General features: G+C 30.9%; 1 protein-coding gene across 1 annotated transcript; it reads right to left on the reverse strand.

Moving 5' to 3' along the window:
* Positions 1 to 9,318: 9,318 nt before the first annotated feature.
* Positions 9,319 to 11,020, reverse strand: LOC125828284 (protein PSK SIMULATOR 1). Its single transcript, XM_049507594.1, has one exon. It carries the CDS (start codon positions 10,913 to 10,915, stop codon positions 9,488 to 9,490), a length of 1,428 nt encoding a protein of 475 aa, XP_049363551.1. The 5' UTR covers positions 10,916 to 11,020; the 3' UTR covers positions 9,319 to 9,487.
* Positions 11,021 to 11,880: the final 860 nt, after the last annotated feature.

Genomic DNA, 11,880 nt, shown 5'->3' on the forward strand with positions numbered 1-11,880 from the left:
ATTAGTGAGCTCAATATGTAATTATTTCAAACTAGAAGATAAATTAATAAAAATAGTAGGAATATTTGTCAAATTAGGTAACTTTTTTATTTCTTAAAATATCCTTAAAAGAAGCCCCAAGTTAGTGTAGAGCGGCCCAAATAAGCTAATCAAATTTCCAAATATGAATATTAGGGAACTCCTAGTTTGATTATTATTTGGATTCCATAAAAGTTTCCTCTATATATAAGTAATTATAACCCCAAATACATCATTATATATACACCCATCACTACGACTAATAAGTTGCATAAAAACACATTATAACCAAATAATTAAGAAGAAAAAATGACTTCTTCTGACAAAACAGAAAGCCCAACTTTATCCCCAAGGAGTTGTGGTTCCTATGAAAATTCAAGAAATCACTATCCCAATGATGAAATATATTTCTTCTAAAAGATATTTTCTCTTACTATTAAATCCGGAAAAGATGATTTGATGATGAAGACGAAGCCCCAAAGATGCATGGTTTGTAGGAAGAAGGTGGAATTAATAGGGTTCAATTGTAAGTGCGATGAAATATTTTGCGAGACTCATAGATATCCGGAGGAACATGCATGCACTTTCAATTACAAGTCTATAGGAATTGCGATTTTGGCCAAGAAAAACCCACTATGCAAAGCTAATAAACTTAAGAATATAATTTAAATCACTATTATTGATTATGTATCAAGTTTGTTATTAATAGTACCTAATAGTGTAATATTGCACTTCCGTTTCTATTAATGTCATGTATACTATTGTTGAGTATAAGGTACAAAAATTTAAGCCACAATGTTCAATTTTTTCCACCTTAATTTATTTTAATGTATTTTCCATCTCTCAATATAGATACTTGACCATCCCAAATTGGACGTATAATTAGGGTTAATGTGTACTTATCTGATATGAAAGACGAAACAAGAAGATGATTAATTTATACTCCCTTCGTTAATCTTTCATCGAAATTATATTATTTTAGGATGTTCAACAATACTTATCTAATTTATAAAACCAATAAATAATTTATAATTTTGTATCTATTTTACCTTTGCTATTAATTACTATGCATTTTTAATTGTTTATATAACTTATACTCACTCTATTCCATATTAACTGAATTTGTGATGTAATGCACACTTATTGAAAAAACATTCAAGGACATAATTTAAATCATATTTTCCACTATTGTCCTCTGTGAAATCATAAATCTAGAAAATATCAAAGGAAAGGGCAAATAAGGAAAAAATTTCAAACATCCATCTTAAACTTTGAACAATGAAAAACCCCCAAAATTCAGTTAACATGGAATAGAGAGAGTATTTGATAAGAGTGATTTGGTAAAATTACCCAATTATTTACTATTTTTTATTTTCCTAGTCAAATCAATAAAAAACGACTATTATTATTGGACTGAAGAAAGTAATTTTTAAATTATACACCATTTATATTTGAAAGTTCCATAAATGATACTGTAAGAACTTTAAATTGCACGACTAATGATATATCTTAACCTACCATAATCAATTGCACAAATATATCCTGCATTACTAATCCCAGCACTACTAATCCCTGCATTACTAATCCATGCGTTATTTATTTTTCTACCAAACGACCCCTCAGAATACTAGATTTAGTAGTAGTAGTAGAAGTCCAGAAATTCATCGTTAATAAATGAGAGGAAATTCCTCTATTTATAGACAATAAAGAGTAGTGTAAACAAATACTTATGGTGCCTTATCAGAAGGTCACAACCCTTTGGAAAGTCACAACCCATCGGAAATGTCACAACCTTTTATAAAAGTCACAATTTTTTTTTATAAAAGTCACAACTCATCATAAAAGTCACAACTTTTCATTAAAACCACAACTCTTCATTTTTCATTCACACCTTTTAAAACCCAACACTACTAGCTTGAAAAATAACACATTATAACCAAAAACTCAAAAAAGAAGAAAAAATGACTTGTTGTGACAAAATATAAAACCCAATTTTGTGCCCAAGGGGTTGTGGTTTTTATGGAAATCCAAGAAATTTCAATCCTTATGATGAAATATATTTATTTCAAAAGATGTATTCTCTTACTATTAAACAGGGGCGGCTCAACGTAATTGGGGGCCTAAAGTGAAATTTTAATTCGTGGCCTAAATAATAAATACACTTCATATACGTATTTATTCATAATTTATTTTTTTACACTATTTAGATGAAAATTATTAGTACTTAAGTAAGATTTTATCAACTCAACATTGAAAAACATCTTTTAAGTGAGACAATTATTATATGTATTGTTAACGTAATGCTATAAGTAATAAGTTGATAAATATTAAATAAAGATAAGAGTTAGAACCATAAAATTTGACTCAAGAAGTTGATGACTTGGTATACCTCATTTTAATATGCTTATAGTAATGCTTTAAACTAAAATTTAAAAAGAAATAAAAAAGAATTTGTAATTCACTTTGTTCAACACTTTTCACTATTAATTCTTATTTTTAACAAAGTGCAAATTATGTTAAAGTGGATAAAATATTTTTTTTAAAAAAATTATAATTTTTATCATAAATAATGAATTTTTGTATAAAATTTTTAACACATAATTTATTCTTGGCAAAAATTTGGGTCCCCGAAATTTGGGGCCTAAGGCAAAGGCCTTATTTTCCAAAGCATAGAACCGCCCCTACTATTAAAACTGGAAAAGATGATTTGATGATCAAGGCAATGCCATAAAGGTGCATGGTTTGCGGGAAGAAGTTGGGATTAATAGGGCTCAATTGTAGGTTCGATGAAATATTTTGCGAAACTCATAGGTATCTAGAGGAACATGCATGCACTTTCAATTTCAAGTTTATAGGACAGTGTGGTTTTGGCCAAAGAAAATTCTCTATGCAAAGCTGATAAACTCAAGAATAGGATCTAAAACGTTATTATTGCTAATTTGTACCAAGTTTTTTTTTTTTAAATAAATGGTACCAAATAGTGTAATATTGCACTTTCGTTTTGTATTAATGTCATGTATACTATTGTTTAGTACAAGGTTGAAAATATTTAATCCGTAACCTTCAGATTTCTCTGCCTTAATTAATTCGTTTAATTTATTTTTCGTCTCTCACCGCCCCACATAGGATGTATATATAATTAGGGTTAATAATGTGTATTTGTCTGATATAAAAAACAAAACAAGAAGATGACTAATTTATAATTTTTAAAATATACTCCATTTTTATTTGAAAGTTCCATGAATGATGTTGTGGAAAAATATTCTCCAGTGACAAAGATATTAGAAAATAATGAAATCTATTTGTGTTGTTCAAACTTCAAATATTTAAGTATGAAATTAGACTTAACACTCTCTAACTTTAGACATACATAACGATTCTGCCATATTTGTTGTGCAATAATGCTGAAGTTCTAGCCAAATGATTAAAATGCACATTTTTTTTTTATAAAATAAAATATTGTGCTTATATATTAAATAGCAACATTAAAGTGGTTATTTGTGCAAATTTCCCGGATTATAATACGTTGGGGCCTTGAGCTCCCAGGAGAAAATTATTTAATGTTTTACTCTCTCGCTAGCTTCTCTTCTCTCTAGTTCACCTCTCTCCCTATATCGACTGTCACAGTACATGTATCTAGTGTGATTCACATGTAATATGAGGATCTCACTCACCTCTCTCCCTATTTTAGTTTATCTGGTAGAAAACCTTCATGTATCTAGGTGTATTTGATTTGAAATCTGGATGAAATTATTAATTAGTGAGCTCAATATGTAATTATTTCAAACTAGAAGATAAATTAATAAAAATAGTAGGAATATTTGTCAAATTAGGTAACTTTTTTATTTCTTAAAATATCCTTAAAAGAAGCCCCAAGTTAGTGTAGAGCGGCCCAAATAAGCTAATCAAATTTCCAAATATGAATATTAGGGAACTCCTAGTTTGATTATTATTTGGATTCCATAAAAGTTTCCTCTATATATAAGTAATTATAACCCCAAATACATCATTATATATACACCCATCACTACGACTAATAAGTTGCATAAAAACACATTATAACCAAATAATTAAGAAGAAAAAATGACTTCTTCTGACAAAACAGAAAGCCCAACTTTATCCCCAAGGAGTTGTGGTTCCTATGAAAATTCAAGAAATCACTATCCCAATGATGAAATATATTTCTTCTAAAAGATATTTTCTCTTACTATTAAATCCGGAAAAGATGATTTGATGATGAAGACGAAGCCCCAAAGATGCATGGTTTGTAGGAAGAAGGTGGAATTAATAGGGTTCAATTGTAAGTGCGATGAAATATTTTGCGAGACTCATAGATATCCGGAGGAACATGCATGCACTTTCAATTACAAGTCTATAGGAATTGCGATTTTGGCCAAGAAAAACCCACTATGCAAAGCTAATAAACTTAAGAATATAATTTAAATCACTATTATTGATTATGTATCAAGTTTGTTATTAATAGTACCAAATAGTGTAAAATTGCACTTTCGTTTCTATTTATTAATTATCTCATGTATACCATTGTTGAGTATAAGGTACATAAATTTAAGCCACAATGTTGAATTTTTTCCACCTTAATTTATTTTAATTTATTTTCCATCTCTCAATATAGATACTTGACCATCCCAAATTGGACGTATAATTAGGGTTAATGTGTACTTATCTGATATGAAAGACGAAACAAGAAGATGATTAATTTATACCCCTTCGTTAATCTTTACTTGTCAATTTATACTATTTTTTGGGATGTTCAACAATACTTATTCAATTTATAAAGCCAATAAATAATTTACAATTTTACATCTCTTTTACCTTTGCTATTAATTACTATGCATTTTTAAATGTTTAGATAACTTATACTCCCTCTATTCCATATTAACTAAATTTGTGATGTAATGCACACTTATTGAAAAAAAACATTCAAGGACATAATTTAAATCAAACTTTCCACTATTGTCCTCTGTGAAATCATAAATCTAGAAAATATCAAACTTCATTAAAGGATAGGGAAAATAAGGAAAAAATTTCAAACATCCATCTTAAACTTTGAATAATTTAATTATTTTGAACAATGAAAAAACCCCAAATTCAGTTAACATGAAATAGAGGGAGTATTTAATAAGAGTGATTTGGTAAAATTACCCAATTATTTACTGTTTTTTATTTCCTAAGTCAAATCAATAAAGAATGACTATTATTGTTGGACGGAAGAAAGTAATTTTTAAATTATACGCCATTTATATATGAAAGTTCCATAAATGATACTATAGGAAAATATTCTCTTATAACATAGAAATTAGAAAATAATGAAATATTTAGTAAAAAAAGATAAAGAGTGCTAGGTTTGATTGAAACCATTTTGTCATACCTCATTTATAATCAATTTAATTTACATTGAGGGTGTGTTTGGTACGAAGGAAAACATTTTCCAATTTTTTCATGTTTGGTTGGGTTAAATGTTTTCCATATTAACTTATTTTCCTCAAATTTAAGGAAATGACTTCTCTTCAAAACTTCAAATTACAATTATTTTTTTTGTTGAAAATCAATTTATTTTGTTCCTACCCTCAAACCAGCCCCCCCTCCCCCCCCCCCCTAAAATAAAATAAAATTTTAAAGCTTGTTTTTAAATTCAATTTTTTTACCCCACCCTCACCCCCTCCCAAAAAAATATTAAAAGTTGTTTTTAAAAGATATTTCTAATTTCAATTTTTTTTTTTTTACCTCCTACCCTTCGCCCCCCATCAGCCCCCCTATCAGCCCCCCATCCCTTTCAAAAAAGAAAAAAAAAATTAAGTTTGTTTTTAAAAAATATTTTCAACTTCAAATTTTTATTATTTCATCCTCCTCGACCACCCTCCCCCCTCCCCGGCAAGCCTCTCCCCCCCCCCCCCCAACCAAAATAAAAATTGAGGGTGCTTGTAAATCACTAGGTAGCCTAGCTCGACCCAAGCAATGCCCAAAAGTCCCATGCTTTTCTTGGTCGGACCAACCCAACCGGCGATTTCCGACAAGTCTTTCTGAATTGGAAGAGCAAGAAGCAGAACTAGAAGAAAACTTTCTTTCTCTTTATGGATAACCAATTCATTTGCAAATATAGTTGGTAGACTTTACCCAAGAAATGGATCAAAAACCTTTGCTTGTCAGGTGCACATTCAAAAGGGAGTGTAATGTAAGTGAAGGTGCCCCCCCCCCCCCCCCTTTGTTAGCAAAAAGTGGTTAGCGGTCCAGGCAACTCTCTTTCAAGTCCTCATCGGTCGAGTAGAAAAAGAAAGTCCAAAGCCGTTCAGTGGTGAATTGGTGGATCAGAGATGCCTTCCATCGATCGGCTGTAGTCGATAAAGGCAAGAAAGGCGAAAGGTTTGGCAACAAGCAAACAGCTTTAAAATATACTCCATTTTTATTTGAAAGTTCCATGAATGATGTTGTGGAAAAATATTCTCCAGTGACAAAGAAATTAGAAAATAATGAAATCTATTTGTGTTGTTCAAACTTCAAATATTTAAGTATGAAATTAGACTTAACACTCTAACTTTTGACATACATATGATGTTTGAACTAAAACGATTTTGCCATATTTGTTGTGCAATAATGCGGAAGTTTTAGCCAAATGACTAAAATGCACAACTTTTTTTTAAAATATTGTGCTTATATTTTAAATAGCAACGTTAAAGTGGTTATTGGTGCAAATTTCCCGGATTATAATATGTTGGGGCCTGGCCTTAAGCTCCCAGGAGAAAATTATTTAATGTTTAGCCATAATTTATAAATAAAATAAAAATGGCCAAATATTTTTTATTATGATCAAGTGATCAATTTAATGTAATTTTATGTATTATTGCACAACAAATATGGCAATAATTTTATGTATTATTGCACAACAAATATGGATAAAATGAATAAGAAAGAAACAACAATAGAAGTGATCAATTTAATGTAATTTTATTATGATCAAGTGATCAAAATAATGCATATGTCATGTAATTATATCTTTAAATTTGAATTCCATAATTTATACTTCAGAACAAAGTATCTGAAATGAGGTGCTGACTAAACTTGCAATAATTTACAAATCGTGGTTAAAGTTTAAATAGCAGCCCCAAAAGTGGCTATTCATGCACCTCACCCAAATAGATTGTAGTTCTAGATCAATGATGTTGCCATGTAGCCGAATACTCTCAAATTAAATATTATTCTATATATCAACTACATCTTCGATTACCATCAAAGAATGTGATGCAGTGGATGAGGCTGCTTCTCTCTAGGTCTTGAATTCGAACTGTGGGTATGGAAAAATCCTTTGTAGGGAGTGCTTCCCGCCTCCCCCAGATGATGCCCTACGCGGCGCAAATCCAAAATAGTTGGATTTCAATGCGGATACTGAACAGCAAATGGAAAACTATATTAAAAAAAAAAAAAATCACCCTAGAACGTTCATATACTGATAAGAAAATATTTTTAAATTTTGAATTACTTGACAACTAGCATTAATTGAACAAAAACTTAACAGAGGAGCATATTGTTCGTTAATATACTTTTGTTGCAAAATGTTTGAGAGAATTTATAAGAGGCGTGTGGGAGATCCATAGAAGAAGTCTTACAAATGAATTCATCTAACACAATGAGCTCGTGGTGGTTTGGGGTTCTATCACGCTTAATAGTTTAGATATGAAACTCGTGAACCGTAATAATTTAGGGAGATTTTCAAACTACTCACTTAATTTTTTTACGACATCATCTCTTGGAACGCTATGAAGTAGTTTTTGAAACGTGATGTTTACATAGCATTTATGTTGCTTGGACTTTTCAAAAATATCAAAGCATGTCATATCTGTTCAAGGGGTGTTTTAATATGAGGTATTGATAGTTCAGGAGAAATTTTGTAAACACCCAATAATTTAAATATGAAACTTGTAATTTGATGATAGTTCAGAAATTTTTAACCTATTTAATATTATATAACCATTTTTTTGGTAACTTTTTAACCATCTACAAGTGCGACATTAAACGCGAAATATGTGTAAAGTATTTTCCCATTGTCAATGTTTTCAACTTAACAAGATCTAGTGTGGATATAGTTCAATACTAATTCATACCACATCAATTTGGCTTGTGTCATCAACCAAAGATTGTGAAAGCACAACACAAAAGAATCAGTGGATCAGAAACTTAATTAGAAAAAGATAAAAAATAATGGAGAGATGAGAGAAGGTGGATGTCACAATATCAAAATGCAATATCTCAACTATGTAATCTTGAATATTCTGATCCACCAACTCATAAGGTGATGCATTAAAACCTAAATAAAAATACTAGGCAATTCAACAAGTGGGGTCACCCCACAATAACAAGGCAATGGCTTTAAGTTTTATTATGATAAGTCTCCTCCTCTCCCCAACAATATATGCAAATCACAAGTTGCTTGTTTCTATGTTTTCTATGTAATAAATTTTCCAAAGGCCCCATATTTCAACTCTTTTATGTGCATATGCATTTGGACAGTGAAATACAACAATGGCCTACCCTTGTACACAGGATATGGCTAACTCTTGTCCCAATTTTCATGCATGCACTTTACTTTGTTGCTCCCCCTTTCACATTGAATTCCATTAGAGCACTCATTGCTAACACATACGCACTGACAATGTGAAGAATTCTGTTGCACTCAGACCAATCTCACTTGTTATAACACGTTATCTGTCTGTCTTATTTTTCAAGTAACCAATGAGCTAATCATATTTTAGATAATTTGATTTAATTCTATCGATTTAATATTTTTTTTCTTTTGCACCACATTAATAATTCTTTCTACATATTTATGACTAAGGATAAAGATCGAAACAAACAACAAGTAAAGTAGTCCGAAGGGAATACATATAATTATTGTTAGAAGTTAAACTCACTTTCTTTTGGAAGTGGGGTTAGAAGAATTTAGTGTAATCACAATTTGACCCCTAAAAAAGATCATATGACACATGGAGGATCCAAAGTGGGAATTTGTTGTTTAATCCTCCTACTCACCATAAATAAGGGACCACTTATATAATACTTAATAGTCTATTACCAATCATATCATCAACCAACTTATTTGTGGTTTATCTTCAAGTATTCTTTAATTATAATGTAAGTTAAACAATATTTTCTCAGATTTGTAATCTTGGACCTAAATCAAACTGGGTTCCATGTGATACCACAATAATTGCAGATACAAGAATATGTTCACATGCCTTCAAAATTCAAAAATATTCATACAAAACAACATCTCGAATCTCAATGAACTTGAAAATCTTGACTCAAATCTTATAGTAATAGTCTACAATTGATATGATACAATATACAGATTTGTGTTAAAACAAAACAGACCTTACCTCTAACAATCCTCAAATTATATATCTATTAATTAAAACAAAGAAGAATAAAAAAAAAACTTAGAACAAACAAGAAAAGACTAATTACTTGAATGCTTCAAATTCAAGAAGTTGTTGAAGTTGGTACACTCAAACAAGGCCTTAGCATTCATTTCTCTTTCAAACCTCCAAATATAGTTTAGGCCAACTAACAGCTCTGTTATGGCAGCTTCAGTCTTTTCTTGATTTGCAAAATACAAAGTCTGCAGCAAGAGAACATTAGTTTTTGGAACTAAATTTTGTTGTTCAAAGCTCCTTTCACTTTGCCATTTGATCATGTTATGTGCCAAAGGTGACAACCATCCTAAAATCTTTTGTAGGGCATCTTTCCATTCACCAGCAAGAACTGGATCACTAGCCGAAAATCCAACTCCTTTTAGTCTTGATCTTAATGATGATCGAACGCTATTTGGTAACATGGAGTATAAATCATCTCTAGCATCAACCCCAACTAGTTGTGGTGATCTTATCATTTTTTCCATAACAATGATCAAATTAGCATAATGTAGAGCAAGTGCAGCCGCGCCTAAAGTACTTGTTGGTGGTTTAAGTACCTTAGTATTTGACTCGAAAAATTCATGATCTGAGACTTTCAGTATAGGGGGATTGTTCATCAATGGCCCGGAGACAAAATTGCATGTGTTATGATTTTCTGAAGGATAAACAGTGGCTGAAGCAGAGAGACTACGTGGGAGTGAATTTGGATATCCATGATTGATACCAAAAACAAGCTTGATCCTTGCTAGTGTAGTGAAAATGGATCGAGCCAACAATGATGTAACTGTATCAAAGCTACGACACCATAAAGATCGCTCTTTTAGATACTTAACTTCTTGTTTCTGCCACAGATACTTCTGTCGTAGCTCAAGTATCTTCTGTTCTTTGATTGAAATGTCAGAATCTTTGAAATGGGAACTCGAATTCGAAGCTTTCTTTAAACTATTCTCAAGTACAGAAAGCTCATCCATTTGTCGATGAAGCAGGGCAGTTGTAGTGACAAACTGATCCATTTTCTTGATTTTTAACTCCATATCCTTCAAACTAAGAACCCAATTATAAGGATCACGACCCATATTTGCGAATTCAGTAAAGAATCGATCAAAGCTTCTGAGATGTGAATCTTCACATCTCTTGCTGATTCTTGACAAAGATTTCGCAACCATCCTTAAATTCTCCACAATCTCCGCACAAGCAAGGCCTATAAGAAAAGCATCATCGTTTGAGACAATTTTACGAACACCTTCTAGGCATATCGACTCATTACGAATTCTTATCATATTTTTCTCAGATAAAAATTGCCATAAATGGAGTAGCTTTGACATCAATCCAGAGATCTCAAATGCTAAAACCCCAACACTGGATTTCTTTATCACCGCCGTCTTTGCACGTGGCGCACCGGCTGATCTTACTGTAACAAAGCTGTGTGCTATCGTTTTTTTCACCTTATTCAACCATGTTTCCAGCGCCATGATTTAGAATTTGAGAATTGAATTTTTGAGTAAAGAAGAAGAAGATTGATTGATGAGTTTAATGAGAAAAAAGTTGAGAGAAAAACAAAGAGAAAGGAACAGAGAGAGGATTAGATTAGAAGAAGGAGAAATAATTGGAGAATGGAGGTTGCAGAGATGAAGATAAAAGCGAAGTGGTTCGAGGCCTCGTGGGATGTTTACAAATAGTCTAATAACAAAAAATCGAAATTTTGTGAGATTCTACGCAGAAAATTTTATTTAGTTAGAATTTTAGGAGGTTATTCTGCTCGTCTATAGGTATTTTGAAAATTTTGTGATTGAATTTTTTTTAACAATCAATTATTTTAAAAATAATTGCATACTTTTTTTATGGAGATAAAATAAATTTCAAAGATGTCCATATTATTCTTATTCGAAAAATACCCAACTAATAGCATTTGATTATCTTTTTAAAATTAGAATTAATGAATAAATAGATTTATATTTATTATTTGGTTAATAAAATTACGTTTTTTTACGATTTATTTATAATTGTAATTTGTTTTTAGCTCTTTTAAAATTTATTGAAAAATTATGGTATTGATTGAATAAAAACACTGCACAGTCTCAGATTCAATGACCGAGCGTGGTTTAAATTACTAAGCAAAAGGGTAATTTGTCTCTTTCAAGTTGATGTACACTTGCTATCCAATGGGAGTGGTATTCATTACTCTTCCTTTTCCAAGTATAAAATAAAATATACTCTATAGGGCTCGTTTGGTGTGGGATAAGCATAAATAGTTTTGGGATAAAAAAAATAGTGTTAGTATAAAATTTAGATGTCTTGTTTGATTGAATGTTTGGAATAACTTATTTCACAATTTATAACATAGTGATGAGATAAATTATCCCATATGTATGGTGGGATAAGTTATCTCACGATAACTAACCTCATGATAGTTAATTCTGGAATAACTAGTTCCCAA

Source organism: Solanum verrucosum, unplaced genomic scaffold (genome assembly GCF_900185275.1).
Source record: "Solanum verrucosum unplaced genomic scaffold, falcon-dt-bn FXZP01000047.1, whole genome shotgun sequence".
NCBI lineage: Eukaryota > Viridiplantae > Streptophyta > Magnoliopsida > Solanales > Solanaceae > Solanum > Solanum verrucosum.